The sequence below is a fragment of the Corvus hawaiiensis genome, chromosome 26 (assembly GCF_020740725.1).
Source record: "Corvus hawaiiensis isolate bCorHaw1 chromosome 26, bCorHaw1.pri.cur, whole genome shotgun sequence".
Lineage (NCBI taxonomy): Eukaryota > Metazoa > Chordata > Aves > Passeriformes > Corvidae > Corvus > Corvus hawaiiensis.
This window is the reverse complement of record NC_063238.1, coordinates 11,890,178-11,913,124: the sequence shown is the minus strand read 5'-3', so window position 1 is coordinate 11,913,124 and position 22,947 is coordinate 11,890,178. Positions and strand designations below refer to the sequence as shown.

The window sequence follows — 22,947 nt, the reverse complement described above, 5'->3', positions numbered from 1 at the left end:
TCATTAAATTTAAAGAAATAGATTCCCTGAAGACTGCAGTCCTGTTTGCAACAGTAAAAAAGAAGGTGAGTAAACATTCAGTGATGGAGGATAGAATCTTCAGTGTATACAGAAAATTCTTGGCTGATACTAGTTAAAATGGTGAAAGGGATTATGCAAACCAGCATGGGATCTTTACATGTTTTCAGAGTCAAGGCATGAATGGTGTTTAGGGAAAATAATTTTTTTTAACACAGTTCATGGAGTAAGTTCCCATAATAAAGATATTACAGGAAAATTATCCAAACTGTTGGTCATCTTGAAATTCTGTTCCAGGTCATTCCCTTTGACTGCAGTGCCTTTCTGGAATTTGCTTGCAATGCATTGTGCCTTCCTTGAAAAAGTGGGGAAATCCAGAGGTGGAGGTAATTATAATGCCAAGTGCTGTTCTCTCCTGCTTTTCAGGTGGCAAAAAATGTATGCTGCAAGCTTGATGTTAATGCTAAGGGATTCGAACACAGACAACCAGGTGATCAGACTCAGCCAGCATGGGTGTATGAAAGGCAGGTCCTGCTTTACCAACCTGATCTCTCTCTATGACAAAGTGACCCACTTAGTGAATGAGAAGAAGACTGTGGACATCTTTTATCTGGACTTCAGTGAAGTCTTTGGCACCATTTCCCACTGCATTCTCCTGGAGAAGGGGGCAGCCCATGTCTTGGATGAGTGCACTTGTTCACTGGGTGAAAAACTGGCTGGATGGACAGGCCAGAGAGAGGTGGGGAATGGAATTGCATCCAGCTGGTCACCATGGTTCCCCAGGGCTCAGTATCAGGGCCAGGCCTGTTTAATATCTTTATCAACGTTCCAAGGGCACCCTCAGACAGTTTGCAGATGAGTTTTCACATGCTTGCACCCAAGTTGGACGGCAGTGTTGGTCTGCTGGAGGGCAGGAAGGCTCTACAGAGGGGTCTGGATGGATCGATGGACCAAGGCCTGTTGCATGAGGTTGGCAAGGCCAAGTGCCAGTTCCAGCCCCTGGGTCACAAGAACCCCCTGCAGAGCTAGAGGCTTGAGGCAGAGTTCCTGGAAACCTGCCCAGCAGAAAAGGACCTGGGAGTGCTGGTTGACAGCGAGCTGAACACGAGCCAGCATGTGCCCAGGTGGCCAAGAAGGCTAAAGGCATCCTGGCCTGTATCAGCAATGGTGTGGCCAGCAGGGCCAGGGCAGTGATCGTCCCGCTGTGCTCAGCTCTGGTGAAGCCACACCTCAGATCCTGTGTGCAGTTTGGGGTCCCTCACTATGCGACGGACACGGAGGCACCGGGGTGTGTCCAGAAGCTGGTGAAGGGTCTGGAGCACAGGTCCTGTGAGGAGCAATTGAGGTAACTAGGGTTGTTCAGCATGGAGAATAGAATGCTCAGGTGAGACATTTTCTACCAGAAAGGAGGTTGTAGTAAGATGGGGCTTAGTCTCTTTTTCCAAGTAACAAGTGATGAAACAAGAGGAAATGCCCTCAAGTTGCACCAGAGGAGGTTTAGATTGGATATTAGGAAACATTTCTTCATTTAAAGGTTTAGCAAGCATTGGAACAGGCTGCCCAGGGAAGTGGTTGAGTCACCAATCCTGAAGGTATTTAAAAGAAGTGTAGACGTGACACTTAGTGGTAGACTTGGCAGTGCTAATAGCTGAGCTCAATGGACTTAAAGGTATTTTCCAAACTAAATGATCCTATGACTTCTGTCTCAGATCAGAGTTTGGATGAGGACTCAACAACCAGCTCTCAGTTTGTCTTCTGTCTGGGGCTGGATGCAACAAGTCCACTGCCCCAATCCCAACCCAATGTTCATAGAAAATATGGCACACAGAATTTACTATGTACACTCAGCACAGAAAACACAGTCTGCACAAATGGTTTAGTGTGTTCTGCAGTAGTCTGAGTCTATGAGCTTCTTAATCCACCCTTACTCTGCTCTTAAGTTAATAAATGTGAATTGTCACCCCATGTATTTAATTAGGGTTTGCTGCAGTATACAGGGATAGTAAAAGTGTACATGGATTCCAAAGTCAGCTCATGGAAGAAAAATCTATCAGGGTACATTACATTTAAAAAATAAACTTTTCACTTAGAAAATTATTGAAACTCAAATTATTGGCTGTGGAGAGAGTTTTCTGAGGAATATGACCCTGTTCTTGCTCTTTAAATACACTCTTACAGATATTTGTTTTTAGCAACTGAGACAGAACTGGATTCAATTGACCCTAGGAATCAATATAATTTTTGTCCTAATTAATTGTCTTTTTAATTAAAAATTATCTTAATTTTTGATGTGCATAAAAGGCAAGATGGGGTGGAATATGTTATCCTATTCCTAAACATTTATTCTTCCTGAATTTACCTTTAAAAGGGTATCACGAATGAAAATGAGCATCATGGCTGCTTGGAAAGAGCAGACAACATCACCTTGGTCAGATAAAATTATTCAGCATAGCAAGGATGGGGAGAGGAACCAAAAGAAGAACAAAAGTAATGGTTTTTATTACATACCATGCTCTACTCCAGTTTTGCTGATCGTGATAGCACCACAGAGACACAACAGACAGGTCACAAAGCCTAAACACTTGCTATCCTTTGTCTCTGCTAAAAGGCAAAGTTCTCCTAAGTCTTTCTAATCACATTTCCTTCCACTTCAGGCATGACCTCTGTTTCTGCCTGAAACTGCCCAAGCACTGACGTCTTGTTCATCTAAAGAACACAGAGAAAGAAATGGATGCCAGTGCAGTATTTCATTAGGCTGCCTTAAGAATGCCTCCCACATTTTGACATTTCATGTAACAAATGTAACAGGTGACATTTCTGACCTACAAACTGTAACTCTTGCCACTCATTCCTAACTATCTGAGTTGTGATACCAAACTTGAAGGTGGCTGAAATCAGTTGAGATTAACTGCGCCCTAAACAAGGTTTATGTTAATTTATCTACATCTCAAATGCTACACATAACTAAGTACAAAGACACTAGGTATGTATCTTGAATAAGTGATAATTTTAAGGTAAAGAATGGCAGAACATGCCCCCTTCAGTCTTTCTATCACCCTTAAACCACAGTGATTTACATAAAATCATGTAAAGGATTAGCCTTATGTATCTTGGATATGACCTTATTCTGCTCACTTTTGTTGGATTTGCTCCAGACAGATGGAAACTATATTTTTTTTCTTTTAATGTAGGATTAAACTAAAAAGTAAGTTATTTACATATTCTTGAAATGAAACACCCCTTTGAATAGTTCTGTACTTCTTCACTGGAAATCATCCATCATTACCACAAGTGACTACTTCTAATTGCAGGGAATTGCAGCCATTATCTATCTTCACCTACATCTTAGTTTGGCACCAGATGAATCTTAACTTGTTAAATATTTCAGATGTTTTTGATAAAAACAATCTGTTGTTTCACTAAAGGCATCATAAGTTGTGTTTGGACCAACATTTATACTTATGCAGAGGATGCAGTCTTTGTTCCACAGTATAGTACAACAGATATATTTGTTCCAAACTAATAAATTATCCATCCAGGTCCTTCCCTCTCTGTTATTATATAAACTTAATAATAAAAATAGATTTTAAAACACAAATAACAATCTTTTGAGACTACATAAATCTCTTCAGCATTTGCTTTGTAAGTCCAGTCTCTATTCAGGATGAGTCCTTCACAGTATACCACTGTGAAGCTTTTATTTTTGAAGTTGTATGAGAAATCCTACCTGTATCCTTCCTACTGCCTCCTGGAATGCTCTTTTAGATAAGCAAGTTGAGCACTTAATTTGTCTTTCCATGATATAATGAATAACAGCCTTGAATATAATGGTTATACCTTCAAAGGTCTGTTAGTTGGTCTGTTTGTTCCTTTCCGCTCATCTGGAATGCAAGAGCCTGATTTTTTACCATAAAGTGATGTCACAAGTTTTTTTAAAAGCATCTTTTTCACTCACAGAAGTGTTCAATGTTTGAAAAACTGATTATAGGCATCTGCTTGGGGGGGAGGTTTATGCACATTCTACTACAATTCTGGGAATTGGATGAACTCACTGAACCTGGTGATCATTCCGCCAAGTACATATCTGCTGTATCCATGCCCCACCAGTTCCTTACAGACCTGGAGTCACTCATTTTTCACCTTAATCTTTCATTTTTTGCCAATAGCAGCCAAATAGTGCAGCCTTTATTTCATATTGGGTCTGTGTGTCAAGTGCCCCCAGAAGCAGAATGCACATCTGTTAAGATCAGGATCGAGATCACATTCTAGAAGAACCATGTCTGTTATATCTAAAAATCACTGTCAGAACCTGTAGGTCCACCAATTTAAATAGCTGGAAAATTGAATATTATACCCAGATACACAGTATTCTGGGAGGGGGAACAAAGCACAGACAAAGGGATGCTGTCTCTTAAAAGAGAAAAAGCTTCCATCCCAACATGGCCTGCACTTGGAGCCTGAGTGCTGGTGAGGTAAGGTGTGGCAGCAGTCCTGCCTGGTGTTCAGGAGGCTGACTAAGTGCCTTCCATAGAAAATTTGTTCCCTAGAGAAAATAAGGAATAGTTTCACCAACAAGTGAACTGCTGTGACTGCAGTCTGCATGCATTGTGTGCCGTTCGCAGCCTTTCCTCAATTTTGTTAATGACGTGATGCCGGAGTGCCGGAGTTTTCTTTGACTCAGGATAATTCTGGGCAGCGATTTTCCTCCTGCTGCCCAAAAAGCTGCCTCACCGGCTGTGTGCCCCCGGCCGAGAGCCCCCACTGCCTTCACCAGCGGTTCCTAGGGCAGCCACACTCCTCTGTCTGCTCTGCTGCAGCCCAGCCAAAGCAGCGACCGTGCTGGAGCGTTCGAGTATAATGAAGCGCTGTAGTCGTGTTATCTCTCCCCATCTCTTCCGTCTTGCTCTGGTGGGCTTCCCTCTCAGAGTGAAACACAAGGAGGAGACTAACACAGTGTTTCCTCTTGCCTGATGTTTGCTTGTTATTCCAGCTAATTTGCTCCAAGAGAAGAAATAAACTGTGCTTGAAACAGCACCGTTAATTCAGATCCTTTTAGACCGATTGCGTATCTCCTGGCACCATTAAAAAAAAAATCAGAATTAATGAAAAAATACTTTTTTCTCTTTTTTTTTTTTTTTTTCCAATTAAAGGAAACCCTCATCTCCCCCTCCTCAATCCCCTTCCTCCCCCCGGCTGATTGACAAAGTGAGCAGAATCCGTGTTCTCACACCAACGGGTATCTATTACATGAGAACTTTCTTCTGGCGCCAGGAGGTATTTAGAGAGTTTGCCTGGCTATTCCACAGGGGAAACCCTGCTGAAAGTTGGGGATACCTGAGCAAAATTCACTGCTGGCCAAAATCCGGGCAAAGCAGCGATCACACTCGATAGCGTCTCGTTATCGTTATTGCACTAGAAATGCCGGGGAGAAGAAGGAACTCACAGGGAGTGGTTTCTTTCCTCGAGGAAGATGTGCTCGTCTCGTGCTGCGGGGCGGGGTTCCCCTCTGGGTGAACTAGCGGCTCGAAGGACAAACATTTTTTTTGGTTTTGTTTGTTTGTTTGTTTGGTGGGTTTTGGTTGGTTGGCTAGGTTGGGGGTTTTGACGGTGGGAGTGTTGTTCCATTGTCTTTTTTTTTTTTTTAATTTTAAAAGCATGTCCCTGCTTATGCCCAGGGTTGCTGAGCGAGGAGCACGAACCCTCACCACAGCCCGGGAGGTAAAACCAACCCCCCAGCCGTCGACGCAGGACACCAGTGACTTGCTTCACTCCTGTCGCCCAGCAACCCGCTCCAGCCGGGTTTTCCCCCTGGAGCCGAGGGTTTCCTCCGCCGGGCCGGCGATCCCCCAAGCACAGGCCGCCCCGCCGGCTCTCGGGAAGAGGAAAGGGACAGCCCCGGCCCGCGGCGAGCGAGGAGAGGGGGGGAGAGGAGGGGTTTAACCTCGGTTTGTGGTCCCTTCACCGAGTGAATCGTCGAGCATGTTCCTTGATGGCAAGGTTTGCTCACGCTAGGCAAAATAAATTCTAGTAAATACTTTTTTTTGTTTTCCTTCCAGGGGTTCATTTATCATCTCCTGTTTGCTTTATTTGACACGGCTTGACCCACAGAGTAGTTTTTAATTTTGTTATATGGTGGAAAGCCACTTTTTAGGGAAGTCCCTCCCACTCCCAAGACCCACACACACTCATTTCCAGTAACTGCTCGGTTCCTGCCTCCTCCCGTGATGATTTGGGGATCCCCTGGGCTAGCTCACACGGAGTATCCCCATAGAGGTGGCTGCCAGGGGTCCAGGACATGGGCACCAGGATGCTGTCACCTCAGGAAACGACAAATAAGAGGGAATCCTTTAATCGTGCCTCGAGCCGTGCTAGACCTGTGGCTAAGGACAGGGTACCCGGGACATTGGCTGTAGCAAACAGCATTCCAGGTTTTAAGCGGAGGCAAGATTGTTTGGGGAATGAGGGACAATCACACACTTCTCCCTTCATTCGGTGTCCTTACCGGGAAATCTGAGCAGAGAAAAGTCGTCTTTGCTCTAAGTGGCATTAAGCAAAGCTTATTCATCCACCTGCTTTTTCTACCAGACCAGCCATCTCAAGCATTCATCACTTCGTGGCAGAAGCCTATCACGCCCTTCGCACAGCCTGGATGTGTGTTGTAAGTGCTTGTGAAGAGATGAAGACGACCGCGTTTGCCAAACGCTGTCCTCCTCTCCTCCAGACATCCCGCCTTTCTCATCACCGCGGGAAAAAATGAATAAAAAAGCCCTTGTTACGTTTAGGTCTTTCTCAGAAAGTGTAGCTCACTTCAGGTCGGGGCGAACTCGGTAACACTGCTGAATTAGGGGAAAGGACAAATGCCAAAGAAAAGCCGTATTTAAAGCACTTTGTCGAGAGCATATCATCTCCCTCCTCCACCCTGCTTTGTCGCTGCGAACACCCCAGAGAATGAGGGTGAAAGACATGGGGCTTTCAGCAGTTCGCCCTCCCATTCTCGGAGATAACCTGCGTTTTACGAACTTGGCCTCCGGTCATTTCTTTTTCTCTCCTGTTTTTTGCTTTAATTTATTCTGAAACTTAAGGAAGAAAATGCCTCATCCCAGGCACCCTATGCCGAGTTGTTAGGGACGTGCTTTTGCCTCATCCCAGGCACCCTATGCCGAGTTGTTAGGGACGCGCTTTTGCCTCATCCCAGGCACCCGCCGAGTGGTTAGGGACGCGCTTTTGCCGCGGGGGCGGCGGCTCCTGGGCACAGGCGCCTCCCGGCCTGTCCGGGGATGTTCTCCGTCCTCGCCGGTCCTCAGCTGCGGCACGAAACACCCTCGCTGCAAAAAGTCAAGGAGGGATCTGGGTTTCGTGGACTCCTCTTTGCTTGGTGGGTTGGTTGCATTTATTTACCAAAATGCCTTGCGGAAAAATGTGAGAAAAAAAGCCCACTCAGCCCCAGTGAGACTCCCCAATTCAGGGATCTCCCCGCAGTGCAAAAAAGCTGGGGTTTTTTGTCCTCAGAGCCAACAACGGCGGCAGACTCCCTGGGAGAGGGAGCCTCTGCAGCTTCTTCCCATGTAGAAGCTGTTCCAGCTGCTGCTCCAATCCCTTTACACACACACGCCAGACTTTGCAAACCCAGGCTGCCCCTACACCTCGCCCAGTATGCAGGGACAGACCACGAAACAGGGAAGGATGCCGGCCTCGGAGTTCGGGCACAGCTCCTAGTTTTGTCTTTTAACGGAGAAAGGGGAAAGAGACTGCACCTGATAACGATAAAGTGTAAAATGCTGCCTTGATATACCAGCGACTTTCCTTACTCAGCTCGCAGAGAGCATAAAGGATCAAAGTCTTGACAAATGGAAGCATGATGTAATGCCCTGGCCCCATCAAAGACTTTGTCTTGAAAATGATATCTTCGTCAGGGTCGCAGAAATTAACGGTTTGATAGATGTGAGAGGAGTTAGGTCTGCTCGGTTACATTGGGTGTAAACCCGAAGTAAATCCTGACTTTCACTTCAGATTTACTCCACTGCATTTCCCATTTCCTTTACTAACCACGAAGTAGGCAAAGACGATGTGAGAATCTGGCTCCTCTTCCCGTCCCGTCCTCTTCCCGTCATTAAATAAGTCAAGGTGTCCATTATGTGTCGCCTTTAATCGACCGAGGCAGGGATAGGCAGGAAAGGTGAGATTTGGCATTGTGGCTTTTAAGACTGGGTACCATTTTCTTCTTTGCTTAAAGAAATTCAGCACTTTCTCCCATTAATCTTTAGCAGAGAAAGGGTTCAGCCCACACCTGTATAAACAACCCAGACAGGGGGAAAAAGTAAACCTATATCTCTTCCCCTGCAGTATCTTTATGTACATATATATATATATATATATATGGATAATGCAGTCTAATTGGGGAGGAATAGCAACCCAAGTCCACCGCGGTGCTGCCCCTTCCTCGTGCAGCATGTGGGACCCAGCCTGAGCATCGATCGTAGTGTCAAACCAAGTTCAAGAGATCCAGTTGCAAGATCAGCTGCCTGTATAGGTGGTTCAAGAAATGTCAAGTTTCACTTGGAAAGGCTGCCGTTAAACCAGGCTCTGATGTGGTTCTAGCCCCAGCGGGTGAAGTCGGGGTTTGCATAGCGTTAAGTGGCCTCGGTGAGCCCGCAGGGCTGGCAGGGAGGGAAGCAAAGCTGTGGGCCCAAAGGCGGCCGGCGGTGCCAGGAAAGTTGCGTAGCAGCAGCCGGGAAGGTTCCGCTCGGGAAGGAGGGAAATGGAAGCGAAAAACCCTGGGCAGAAATTGCGGGACAAGATCTTTCCACCTGTTGTAGTCATTAGGTTCTTTTCTGAGAACTGCATTTCTACTCTGATTAATCATATCCAAGTTGTGAAAGCCAGCAAGGAACCAAACGCTAGTTCTTCATGTGTGAAAAAAGGAGGTGCAAGTGATACAAGCTGATGGTCGATTTTTTTTTTTTTTTTTTTTAAATTTATACCTCTTGAATTTATATGTCAGCATTTCCATTGGATGCGGGATCCTCCACTCACCCGTGGACTCTATAATAAAAGTTGTACTACGGAACTTGTTTAAAAAGCCAGTGAACAGTTTGAAAAGCTGTCTCGTTTAATTTGCTCTGTGACAGGTGTACATAGCCCAGTTAAATGGGTTTTAATTCATTTCTCTGAGGAGGGAGAAACCCTCAGACAAATACTCACTCGCTACTGTCTGGAGGTTCACCCCAAATTAAGGACACTATCAAACCACAGTACGCACGTTCCCAGCGACTTTTTGCATTGCTCCCCATACACCGCACACCCAGCCTCGAGTGCCGCATCTCCTGCTGCCTCTGCTCGCCCCGGCGGGTGCACCGGGACCGCACAGCCGCTTCCCGAAGCTGTGCAGGCAGGGGAAGAGCCCAGCGGGTTGGGGTCCCGTCCTGCCGCACCACTCGGCCGTAAGCGGGCTCCTACATTGGGAAAATCCCATGCCCTCGAAGGAAAGGCAAGAGAAAGAGCGAGTGTAGGTGGGCTGGGAGCAGCATTTAGACACAGGGAGAGGTGCGCTCCCCCCCTCAAAAACACTGGCGGGATCAGCCCTGGTGGTATTTTGCGTCCTCCGGGGCGAGAAGAGAGGTCTGTCCAGTGGGAAAGGAGTGACTCCCAAGAGCACACACACACACGGAGACATCCCGCGTGTCTGTGCACCCCTACACGCGTGCGTGTGTGCTCCCACACAGGGGTCTGACTCTGCGTACCGCCGCACCAGCCCCGCCGCGGACCGCGGGCCAGCGCGGAGAGGCACCGCCCCCGGCTGGGGGCTCCGCCGGGCCCGACCCCCGCCCCGCGCCCCTCTCCTCCCCTCCGCCCGGCAGATGGTTCGCTCCGCGGACACCCGATATATAGCGCTGTCAAGGGGCGCATCCCCCCTCCGCGCCCCCCCGCGCCCCCGCCCCGGCACGGACTCTCCGCGGCGGGGCCGCCCCGCTCTGGGCCGACTCGGCTCGGCCGTCCGCCCCCGCCTGCCTGCCGCGCTGCCCGCCTCCCCGCCGCCCGCCCGGGGCCATGTCCACGGGCTCCGGCAGCGAGGCGGAGGAGCTGCCCGAGATGGACCTGCGGGCGCTGCAGCTGGACTACCCGCCGCCGCCGGCCAAGCGCCAGCCCCGCGGCGAGCTCTACCCCTCGGGGGACAACTCCTCGGCGGCGGAGGAGGAGGAAGAGGAGGAAGAAGAGGAGGAAGAGGACGGCGAGGGCAGCTGCTCGGCGGGGCCGGCGGGCAGTGGCTGCAAGAGGAAACGGGCGCGGGGCGGCGGCCCCGGGGGCAAGAAGGCGGCGTCGGGGCCGCGGGGGCCGCCGCCCGAGGGGAAGCAGTCCCAGCGCAACGCGGCCAACGCGCGGGAGCGGGCGCGGATGCGGGTGCTGAGCAAGGCGTTCTCCCGGCTGAAGACGAGCCTGCCCTGGGTGCCGCCCGACACCAAGCTCTCCAAGCTGGACACGCTGCGCCTGGCGTCCAGCTACATCGCCCACCTCCGGCAGCTCCTGCAGGAGGACCGCTACGAGAATGGCTACGTCCATCCCGTCAACCTGGTACGGCGCGGGGGGCGGGCGGGATGCGGCGAGAGGCACCCGCGGGGGAACCCCCGGGCGGCGCTCGGGGCAGCCCCGCAGGGCCGGTGCCCCGGGCAGGGTGGCAGCGCTCAGGCCGTGCCCGCCCTGGAAGAAGCTGCGGGGCGGCCCTGGCTGCTCCGCAAATCCCCGGTGGCCCTCGCACCGTGGGCGACTCCAGGGCCGCGCTTGGGCTTCGGTGATGGCGGGTGTGTCAGTCCTGGGGAGTCGGAATAGGGGACCCTAAAGATTACATTCCTCGGGCATTAGGCAAGCTTAGTGTCCGAAAAAGGAGTAACTCGGTCTGCGGGCTGGCCTGCAGCACAAGCATAGCGTCATGAGTTCATCGGTACAGAATTAAACGCCCGATGCTTGTCACAGGGGTAAAACGTTTTCTTATATACAGCAGAGTGATTGTTTTGGAATAGTTTATATGCTTTTTATTTATTAAATGGTGCAAAGTGTTTCAAAGCAAGAGAAATGTTGCAGTCTGGATGAGAACACTGTTGCTAACCATTGCAGACCTTCTGTGGAGCATTTAATTATAATGAAAAACGTAATGAAAATATTTGTTAGAGGAACTCAGCTCTCTCTGTGCTTCCCACAGGGACTAAAACATGATGACGTGTTTGCAACTGAACCAGAGTTAGACATCTATCAGTAATAAAGCTTCAGTTTCATACAAGGATAAACTTTCTTTTAATATGAAATACCTTTTTTTTTTTGCTTACAGACTTGGCCGTTTGTGGTTTCAGGAAGACCTGACTCTGACACCAAAGAAGTTTCTACTGCCAGCCGATTATGTGGAACTACTGCATAGTCAGGCTAAATTGGAGATTTTTTTATTGTTGTTGATCTTTTTTTTTTTAATGGGTTGGATATTTTTAAGAGCTGTGACTTATCGTCTCAGGACTAGAAGATGGGGCAAACCCCCATCTCTAACAGTGTTAAATCTGCATCCCTCATCATTCTTTCCCCTTAGTGTTTTGAGGGCAGATTATTTAAAGCAGTAAAGAATGGAGGCGGTTGAAATGATAGTTTTTATGAACTGACTGCAGCAGCTGAAGTCTAAGACTTGGCTTCATCATTCTTACCACTGCCTGAGGACCTGCTGTTCTGAGGCTTTTAAACTAATGGAAGAGGAATATAATGATATAGAATTAACAGCATGGACCAAAATACAATTCTACAAACTAACCCCAAACAGTGTTATTTGTATTGTAAAGCAAAACAGTATTTTAAAGTAGCTTTGAAAGTCAGATAGATTTATAATATATTTTGATGGCTTTTGTATTCATGGATATGGTTTACTGCAACTATGCAATTAGTCATACTTTTTTTCTTTTGGTCCCTTTGACCAGAGTTTTCTTAAAATGTGTAAGTGGACACATTCTGCTACCACTCACTGGAATTATAGTAATTCCTTTGGTTATGTCTTGAAATGCCACGTGTAAGAATGTGGGACTGTCCCTAGAAATATGGGGGAGTTTCTGTGCCTTAATCTGGAAGGGAATTCTGCTTACTGTAAGCCCAGAGTGCATGTGTTGTAAAGAATGTGTTTGTATGATGCTGCAAAATAACAAGAATTCACAGTGTTTTAAATATTTTTCCTGTACTGTTATGCTTATCATTGAAAAGTTTGCTCTCAAATGAGTTAGTGTGTCATTTCTTCACAGTTTCAAACATTGTAACAAAAGAGGATGCCATCAAATAAGTTGCAAATGTAAATAACTCTATTTTTTTATAAATGACATTAAAAGCTTGGTTACAATGACTCACTGGTACTGTGATAGTGTGTGGCTGCGTGAGTGTCTCTGTAATGCATGTTCTTTAAACCCACTTTTGTAAACACAATTATCTTCCCATCTCTTGAGAGCAGATACATCTCCATCAACAGAGTCAGATAAGAACACTTTCACCCCAAACAATTCATTCGAGGTACAGTACTATATCAATCAGCAGGGATGGCCAAGTTTTAACAACTTATGGAATGCTCTGTAATATTCTCTTCTGTGAAGCGGAAGAATAAATAAATGTAGGTTAAGAAATCAATGTCATATAGTGTTATAGCTCCTTTTGCTGTTCTTTGTCATTTTACATTTCCTTCTGTAATGTGTTTTGCTTTCATCTGTATTTTTGCAGTGGGAAAATTGGATGAGTTTTCCTAGTTGAGAACAAAATTTTCCTGTTTTAAGACCGAAACTCCTGAGATAAGATTTTCTTTTTCTCAAAATATTGTATCAGCAGTTAACTCACAGTAAGGGAGAAAACTGAATTGCTTTAGAGAAGAAAAAGCCACCTCTTCCTCATATATGCATTGAGGAGAAAGAAATATTTGTTTAACAAGAAACAGTTTAACCTATTTACCTGACCTGTTGTCAGGTCATCCTATGTCATGGATTTCTGGTTTGAAATACTGCATAGAAGACCAAGTCTGACTATTGGTAGTGTCCTGTAAGTAGGTGAACTGCAGAAAACTGCTTTTCTTCTTGTGAAAGGTAAAATAATCCAGAGTCACTGCAAAATAAAATGAAAGCACAGTCGAGGATCTGCTGAAATTGTTACTTTTAGTGATTTGGGGGCAAGCTGTACAGAAACCATAATATAATTTATCTTCCATTTTTTTTCCAGAGAAAGTCTGTGAAGGAAGAGGGCTATCCTAATTTGCAGTTAATGTAGCAGAGGTGGGACTCCACCTCACTTCCTCTAGGAAGCTTTATAAAGAGAAAAGAACATAAAAAAGAAAAAAATGAAGGCCCTTTAGGAAGGCATAAGGTATGAGAAAACTCAACGAATGTTTATCTGAACCCTAAAGAAAAGATTATTCAGCAGTTTAACTAAGGTACCACTTGAGATAATCTCGGTTGTGATACTTAGCTGGTTTTGGCCTTGATCCCAGCTGTAATTGGTTAACAACTCCAGGAGATCAGAAAAACAAGGAAAGCTGGAGAACTTTAAACATTATAGAAAGGTCCATGCAGAGTGATGGAAAAAAATGTTCAGTGTATATGCCCAAATATGAAGTGGTTATGTTAAGCAAATACAGTAGATCAAAATTGGGGGTGAGGAGTGTGACATGAAGAAAAACACGGGATTGCTTCCATCCATGCACCATACTACATGCTCTCAAGTACATTTTTCTTTGTGGCTGCATAATATATAGGAATACTTTCTTTGTAAAGCAATGAATGCACTTACTGCATTTGTTACAGTAACAGACACACCCATGTGATGGCAGTGTCCCAACAGACCATCAGTGGTTTTAGAACAGAAGCAAACAGCGGCCACAGGTGACATTTCAGGTCAAAATCTGGAGAGAAAATGACAGCTTCTAGATACTGAATGTTGTACAAGACTCAGTTTTTTCTCTTTTCATATATCTCTAGATAGAGATATATGTATTAGTGTATACTTACTTAATACAGCAATTAGGGATGTTTGGATTCCTCCAATAAGGAGCTGTTATTTCAAATCATTAATTTTAATCCTTGGGTTCATAAATATTGTTTTTAAAAAGTAAATTAATCTTCTTCTCTCTCAGTAAGAGGCATTATGTGATTAAGAAAAAGATCAGGTAATTGAACAGGTTCCCTGTGGGTTTGTCCTGAGATGAAGGCTGCTGTCTTTGCAGGGAAATGCCAGGTAGGTCATATATTCTGGCATTCCTCACCTATAAAGACACACCAAAAATACATGCATTCAGTTTTGAAACATTTTTTAAAGTCAGATGAAAGTCATATCAGTTCTTTATCTGAATGAGGTGAACAAAACATTCTAAAATGCTATTTTTAAGCATTAACGGATTCCACTGAAAGATAATAAAGGTCTTCCTCTTTTTTATTTTAAATTAAGTTTTTGCCAACCTGATAAAGTAAATTAATTTCATTTGTTTTAGATTTAGTAAATTAATTTCATTTTGTTGTTATAGAGGTGTGTGGAAGGGAGACTTAAAAAGAAGAACTACCTCACATATTTACAATTCACAAGCACAGAAAGTAAGAAACACATACATTTTTATTAGACGTGGCAAGTTTATGCTTGATGACTTTTGGTTATATTAATATCCCTTGCACAAGGTAAAAGATGAACCCTTCTTGATTAACCCTTAAGCAGATCTCGCTGAAGCTGTTTTACAAATAAAATGCCAAATCACCTGCAACTGATATTCAGCCAAAACCTGCTTCATGTGATATCTGACTGGCAGAATACCTGCATTGATTTTCAGGGCAAACAGTCCATATATAAAGAGGAACATTTGGTTCCCAACAATATTTTTATGATTTTAGATTAATACAAATGTTGTGTGGAACTTTGTTTTGTCTCTATTCTGTGTGGGAATCTGATGGAGCAGATGATTAGCCTCCATCATGAAACCATTCCTTTCCAATGCATGTGTTTGCTTACACAAGGAAAATATGTCTCTCATACTGAAAATGTTAACAATTCTGAGCAAAAGAAACATAGTTTGCATATAAAAAATACCTAAGCCATACTTTTCCATCTTAGTACCTTTATACATGTACTATTAAAAGAAGTCTCAGACAATCTAAGGATTCTGACTAAAAATTTTATTTTTTTTGGCTAAGTAAAGGTGTAAGCAGTAAATGTAAGCAGTACGGTTGCCATAGGGATCTCCCAGGTGAAAGAGGGAGTTGAATAAATTAATTTTAAGATCTCAATAAGTATCTGAAAGTTGTTCTGTCTTTCTTTATTGACTCTAAAAGGACCCTAAGAGGACCGACTGCATCATTCAGTTAAATATCAAATGTTTTAGTTAAATATCTAATGTTGGGAAGAACATAGGCAGGTTTAAATTTCTGAACTTTATATGAACCAAGGAAGCTAAAAAGAAGGGAGAAGGGGGATTTAGAGCCACCCAACAATACAAGCTTATAGTAACCTTATAAGCAAATAATGCATATATTATTTGGATGAAATAACATGCAAAGCTGTCCATTCTCCTCAGCAATAGTCACTTCTCCACAAGTAACTAATTCTATGTAATAGTGAATTTGCACTTGATATGGCAGTGCAGGTTCTCACCAAGATTAACAGCAATTATACCTAAGAATTAAGTTCTACCACTGGACAGAATTTATCACACTCCACTCCAGCTGAAAGACGTGCACACAGATATTTTCTTCCATGCACAGAGGACAGATGCTGAGCTGTCTTGCAGACCCTAAATGCCTACATCTAAAGTTTTATTATACTCTGACAAGAGGGCATTGGGATGAGTTGCTACATTATGCAGAGACTTATGCTATCACAGTGCAGGCTGGTTACAATTCAGGCACTAAGAAGGAATGGGTCTCAGTATTTTCCTTGGCTCTGAAAAATGTGTAAATGCAAATTAGTAAAAAATTACTAAAACTGCCTTAGTTAGAATGCAGTATGTGAGAATCTTACTAGAGTTAAAATTCCTACAAAAGTTAAGACAGCTGAAAGGATTAATATCGTTATGTACCCTACAAATCAAGCAAAACTGAGAACTTCCTCGATGTGACTGGAATTTAGCAAGCAAAGGAAACCACTCTATCTTTTCATTGTGGTGGAATTGTTAAAAAGAATTCACATTTCCAGGATTAAAAATAATTCAGAATGTGACAAGAACAGTTCTCTATGACAACAAAGCAGGCAGAGCTGTGAGTCAGAATATTTACAAAAACATAACCCCAATCCAGGCAAACAGACTGCTCGGCATTTGGGACAGAAAGTCATGAGAATAGCAAAGAATTGCATCACTGTGTAAGCGTTTACGAAGGTCTATGAAGTGAGCACAGCATGTATGAAGGGCATGGAAAACAGCAACTTTATCTTATAGGAATTTTCACAGAAACAACAAGAATAAGATAAATGGATGGTAATCCAAAAATGAATGGATCACTTTTTAATTTTAATTCCAAGTTGCTGTGATGGCAGAAGCTACATCATTAGCACCTTAAGTCCCATAGTCAGTAAAAGATAAGAGGTAAATGCAGACATGAGTATTCATAGAAAATTGGGATTGGAACAGTACAAGCAATTACTGTATTCTTTGAATTTTGTCCTCTTCAAAGGGGACAAATAAAAGAGAACAATTCATTGCTATTTACTAGGCAGGTGATTTGAAGTCCTGAAAAAGTCTTATATTCCTGCGTGTGACATTTTCATGCTATGTATGGATATGCTTGAGACTTTTAAGGCCTATTAGGATAGCTCTGTATAACTGTGGAGGTTATAAAAGGTCACCCTGTGTATGCAGGAAGACCTCTGGGGCGCTCAAACCCCAGAATCACAATTAAATTTCAACACAGGAAAAACACACATCACATTCATTTGGGCTGTGCCCAATTCTTGCCCTTTTCATAGGAAAAAGAGCAAAACTTGTGGTGTTTGGGGAAGGATTGAGTAAACAGTATTTTCACATGGGAAAAAGAGGGGGGAAAAAACCAAAGAGAAAATTGAACGATTTTCTGTAAGACCCCTAGGTTAAAAATAAACTGCCAAAATGGTGAAGTTCTGTTCACAGAAGTAACTGGAGACAGAACCTAACCAAGCAAAATGTACAAGCAGACCATAATAAGGAACCTCTCCTCAAGAATAAATTTGTCTTCATCCATTAAAAATGAAGGGTCCGCTGGAGGTACATGGAGATAAATGTATGAAATTCCGCTGTCTGTACAGATATTTGGATTACAAGCTTAAATGTTTAACAGCATGACAGTGATGTTATGAAGCATGAACTGAAAACTCTTTTGAAAGACAGTCCTTAGCCATCTTATCTTGGCTGAGGTGTAACTATGTGTCATACATATGCTTTGAAGATTATTTCTCACTTGTAACCACAGGACCTGATACCAATCTGTTTCTAATCCACCTGGTTTGTGGTGTTTGCTCATCCTATGATACAGCCCAACCTTTATCTCAGGGAACAAAAATTTCAGTTCTCTTTTCCATTTTGTGTAATTCTTCCTAAACCTGTGATGCAAATTATGTCATAAACATCTTTGTTCACTAGGCTTAATAAACTAAAAAAAAATCCTCCTTCTAGGATAGAAATAGCCCCGATGTGGTTGGAACCACCCTGGTTTTGCCTTCCCTACCCTAAGTAAAACGCACCAGTTACCTCCATGACCTGTTCGTACTGTATCAACTGGGGATATCCAAAGTTTGTACGAGAGAATTACCATAAGCTAACACCACTTCCAAAACTATTATCCCTTTGATCACCACTTCAAGTTTTGGAACAGATGCCAAGGATGACTGACGTTTGAGAGTCCCCACTCCCATGCTCCCTGTGCAAAGGGACTGCAGCTAGGCTCCTGAGCTGAAATACACAATATACATGTAAGCATATTATGATTTGTACCGTAGCCTACACTAAACCTGCCCCATGGAGATGTCACAAGTTAAAAAGTAATGGTATCAAGATGCTTCAGTGTTTGTGCTGTTACATGGTTGGAGAGGTCCCTGCATGGTTTGTGGTTTAGGTATGGGACACGTGCCATTCTCCCAAGCACTGCCAAGACATAGTTTGCGAGTCAGCAGTGGATAGGGATCATTCACAACATACGGTTTACATGAAGTCACCTTATTCTGAAGATTGAGAGTGCACAGTCATAAGCAGTATGCACACAAACTAGCCCAGGGCAGGTGACCTCACAACCAGAGGACAGTCTTTGTAGAACAGCCCTTCATGCTATTTAGTACCTTACACATAACCTCTGTATTTCAAATGAAGTCTCTAGTTCACAGAACCTCCTGTGTTTTATATTTGGTTTGGACTTTTCTCTGTTTTAAGTTCTTCTAGGCAGAGAAGACCATGCATCCCTTCATTCTTATGTATCTGTCACCAAGAAGTTTTAATCTTCAGCATCTGATCAGGATGCTACCAAACATCAGAGCGAAATGAATGGAAATCCTGACATTACAGTGTAGATCTGACTGCTGAAGCTGAATAGAATCCTTAGGATTGTAAAAGACCTCTAAGACCATTGAGTCCAACCACTAACCCACCACTGCCATGTTCACCACTAAACTGTATCCCCAAGTGCCACATATATATGGTTTTTTGAACACTTCCAGGAATGGTGATTCCACCACTTCCCTGAGCAAAATAGGTGAGTGATTTAAGGTTTTATGACCATCTTCCTTGTAATATATGCCCCAGTGTGCAAGACAGTGGCAAGTCTAGCAGTGGATTGAAAGACAGCAGATAATTTTTTTTCTGAGTGTAGTTTAACACTAAAATGTCATTGTACATGAGGCACCAAAGCAACATAACAAACCCTATTTCCTCTTCCAGGTTTTCAGTGTATTTCTCAAGTAACAATTATGAAATAAAACTTTTTTTTTTCACTTCTCAGGTATGCCTTTACACTGTCATTATTGTAAAGCCAAAAAAGCTCTTTTTTCTTCAACATTTAAGACAGAATAGACAAATTATGACTTACAGAATTTTCCTGACAGCAGCCACTTTGGATATCTACAGCTCCAGAAAGACACAGTTCCCAAACTCTGGTGATATTAAAGTGTGCCTCTGAATGATGGTGAGGAGACAGCCCCGGGTGGCCTTCAGCATCTCTGACTGGCACAAGTGTTTCCTCTCTGTCATTGAGACATGTGCCTGGCTCTCTTCCGAGGTGACTCCTGGAGAACTGGCAGCTGGCTGGGAGACATGAGCAAGAGGAAAAAAATGCAGGTGAAACAAAGAGAAAAACTGATTCATAAAGAGCCTGCAGATACAGCCGAAAGGGCTATGATGGGTATGGACACATTTCAGGGGGGATGAGCATACTCACCACTTCAAAAATATTTAAATAAATCCACAGAAAGGACTAGAGGAAGGTTATCTAGTTAGGCCTCTCAGAATCATAGAATGATAGAATCATTAGGGTCGGAAAGGACCTTTAATATCACCAAGTCCAACCGTCATCTTGCGAGCTTGTTCACTCACTCCCAAGCACTGCTTTATTTAGTAAAGGAGCATCAGCATCCCATACTAGGAGTCCTCTGCACCTTGTGCAGAGCGGGCACCTCCTTTCTTGGCACTGGGCAGCACCCGTCCCATTTTAGTGTTCGAGAGTGCCGCCTTCGCCCCCGGGCTCCGCTGCCTCCCAAGGCGTGCCAGAGGCGCTTCCCCGGGCCCCTGCTGCCCCCTCGCTCCTCCTGCGGGCGCTCCCGCGGCACCGGGCAGGCGGGCGGGGAGCCGGGGCCCGCCCGGCCGGGAGGCGCCGGGATCGGCGGGATCGGCGGGATCGGCGGGATCGGCCCCGCAGGCGGGGCACGGGCGCCACCCGGTGGCCGCCGCGCCGAGGTGCACGTCCGGAGCGGCGTTGGGATCACAGAGCCACGGAATCGCAGAATCACAGGGTAAGCTGCGTGGGAAGGGACCCACAAGGATCATCAAGTCCGGCTCCCGGCCCTGCACGTGCTTGAGAGCATTGTCCAAAGGCTTTCCGAACTCTGTCAGGCTTGGTGATGTGACAAGTTCCCTGGGGAGCCTGTTCCAGTGCCCAACTACTCTCTGGGTGAACTTAAACCTCCTCTGACACAGCTTCAGGCCGTACCCCCAGGTCCTGTCACTGGTCACCACAGACAAGAAATCCATGTCTTCCCCTCCTCTTCCCCTCACAAGGAAGTTGTAACTGCAGTGAGGTCTCCCCTCAGTCTCCTCTTCCCCAGGCTGAACAGACACAGTGACCTCAGCCACTCTTCCTACTGCTTCCCCTCAAGGCCCTTCATCATCCTCGTTGCCCTCCTTTGGACACTCTCTAATAGTGTCATGTCTTTTTTATATTGAGGAGGCCAAAGCCGCCCCCAGCACTTGAGGTGAGGCTGCCCCAGTGCAGAGCAGGCAGGACAATCCCCTCCTTTGCCCGGCTGGTGATGCTGTGCCTGATGCCCCCCAGGACACTCTTGGCCCTCCTGGCTGCCAGGGCACTGCTGGTTCATGTTCAGCTTGCCATCGACCAGGACCCCCGGGTATTTTTCTGCGTTGCCGCTTTCCAGCAGCTCATTCCCCAGTCTATCCATACACCCAGAGTTGCCTTACCCCACCTGCAGAATCTGGAACTGCCTCGTGTTGAGCTTCATAGGTTGGTGATTGCCCACAGCATTAGGAATGAGTGATGTGAGGATCAGCTTTAGGAATGGCAGTAGGAATAGTGTTAGGACCCTTGGTACCAGTGATGGCTCCTTCAATCAACTGGTTTAAAGTAAGCCCACGGACAGTGAGGCCTAAGGAGTCTCCTGCTGGGGGTCTGTGTGTGCACAGGCTGCCTACAGATCCAGTGGGTCTCTGGACTGCCTGAATGTCCCTGGCACCCTGATTTCCTGCCAGTGTGGTCAAGAAGAAACACAGGAACACGAAGCAGGCACAAAGGTGGCATGTGCACAGCTCCATATAGTGTGGCACCAACTGCACCTTACCCAGAACAAAATAAAAGCATTAAAAGAAGGTGGGAGGGAGGGGACCCTCCCAGGATGCAGGGTCCAGCCTGCACCTACAGGCCTGCCAGCTCAGCCCTGGCTCCCCCCTGGCCAGTTTACAGCCACAGAATGGTCCTTGCCCCAGCAGATCTGGTGTCTCTCCCATCAAGGCTGGTACATCTTGTGGTGAAGGACCCTGGGGACACACACTCTATCACCTGCTCATGGTGTATTTTTCCAGCACAGGCTCTCCTGAGGCACTGTCTATTTACATTGGCTGTTTTATTTGGTAAGAAATGCCAGCCTGTAATCCGGAATGAAAGGGTCAGTATGGAAAGGGACAGCTACATCTTGTGGTCAGAATGAGAGACAGGGAATGTTCTCATTGCCTGGGCTGTGTAATAATATTGAACTTCTCATTTCTCTGTGCCATACTTGCCTGAGGGTGTTCAAGTATGTCTTGAGCTCCAAAAACCATTCAGACCTTCTAGGAGTAAATAAAACTAAGTAAAAGAATTGGCAATATTTTGTTACTATGACTCTCTTTAGATAATTAGAAGGTAAATATCTAATTATAGAAACACAGTATGACAAACTGTACTGATGTTTTCATAGACTGAGTGGTCCTTTTATCTCTTCTCTCTCTCATTTTTTTGCTTTAGATAAGAGAGAAAGAGATTTTCTGTGGCTCCAGTACAAGAGACCTACTTGAATCAACCCCTTTGCATAACCTTCTTAACTTTTTAATGAAATAAACACAGTGTTACACATTCATTGCTAAATATTGATTTTATACCCAAAGTACCGAGGGAGGAAAAGTGAGGCTGACCTGATTTAAGACATTCAAAACATCCAGTAAGGAATAATTTCTCAAAGTCAGCTCTGAAAAAGGTCAGGGCCAGGACAACAGCGGTGACAAGGCAGTAGTAATGCAGGGAACGTGCCTGGGCTGGGAGGGACAGGAGTCAAATGCAGTCTTGCACTGTGCAGCATAGTTGTTTTCAGCTGTGTGCCGAGGCAATAGGAGCAAAGGCTCATACATTCCCAAAGACCTGAAGCTGGCAACTTTCCAGCAATTGCTAGCATAGCAGATGTACAAGACACTTCATATTTCTTCCCTTTATTACCTTAAACACAGGAATGAAAGACATAAAACTTGTCCCATTGCTTCTTACCTGGTCTGACAGCTCCTCATCCTTGCACAGGAATTAAAGAAATAAAACATCTTCCTATTACAACTTATCCTACCTCACATCTGCTTATATTAGGTAGCAGCTTCAGTCTTATCTCTCCAAACACAGAACAAGGGATGCAGTCTGAACAAAGAGGAGGAGACATACCACTTCTTAAGCCAGAAGATCTGTGTCAGATAAAGAAAAAACACAGAAGGGTTTTCTTCCTCCTCTATCCATAGACTGTTTCAACAGGGCAGCACTGACTGCAGTTAGGAAAATCTACTACTATCAGTACCACCCTTGTAGGAATAGCAGAAATGGCACTATAATGATACCTAGATATACTGTGTCCCTATGTTCTTTCTTATAAAGCAATCATTCCAGAAGTTTGAGGTGTCTCCTTGTACCTTCACCTTTTCACTCTGACTCTCAGCTGATAAGCTAAAATCCATATTGACTGGAAAATGTAGTAATGAAATACTGACTTGGATGAAAATTTTGACATCAGTGGGGTGAGATTCATTTTAAGAATTTAGCACATTCAGATTTTATCTCTCTCTGCTCTTCTAGTTCATGTTAGGAGCAGTGATCCAGCATGAAAAACATTACCAGTCTAAAAAAAAAAAAAGTCATTTTAGTACATCAGAACAAAAAATTTTTCAGCTCCTGAAGCAAAGCACTTCTACCTCCTTAACCTGTATTTCCTTAAAATTTTAACAACTAAGCATCTTTAAGGAGGACTGATTCATCACTC

General features: G+C 44.8%; 1 protein-coding gene, 1 long non-coding RNA gene and 1 pseudogene across 2 annotated transcripts; 2 read left to right on the top strand and 1 right to left on the bottom strand.

Annotated features, from left to right (window-relative positions):
* Positions 1–535: 535 nt before the first annotated feature.
* Positions 536–1,670, top strand: LOC125317146 (annotated as a pseudogene).
* An 8,321-nt stretch (positions 1,671–9,991) lies between these two features.
* On the top strand, positions 9,992–12,379 carry MSC (musculin). The gene is made up of 2 exons (XM_048329086.1): positions 9,992–10,587; positions 11,339–12,379. Exons 1-2 carry the CDS (start codon positions 10,066–10,068, stop codon positions 11,423–11,425), a joined length of 609 nt encoding a protein of 202 aa, XP_048185043.1. The 5' UTR covers positions 9,992–10,065; the 3' UTR covers positions 11,426–12,379.
* Positions 12,358–19,274, bottom strand: LOC125338400. The gene is made up of 3 exons (XR_007208275.1): positions 19,041–19,274; positions 14,022–14,275; positions 12,358–13,915 (listed from the first exon to the last, which is right to left on the bottom strand). It is a non-coding gene; the product is annotated as an uncharacterized LOC125338400 (long non-coding RNA).
* Positions 19,275–22,947: the final 3,673 nt, after the last annotated feature.

What these genes read in the sequence shown, in the direction of transcription:
- MSC (XM_048329086.1), top strand. Translation starts at nt 10,066, where the DNA reads ATGTCCACGGGCTCCGGCAGCGAGGCGGAGGAGCTGCCCGAGATGGAC. An exon ending in ACGTCCATCCCGTCAACCTG is followed by an intron (nt 10,588 to 11,338) that starts GTACGGCGCGGG and finishes TTTTGCTTACAG; the next exon opens with ACTTGGCCGTTTGTGGTTTC.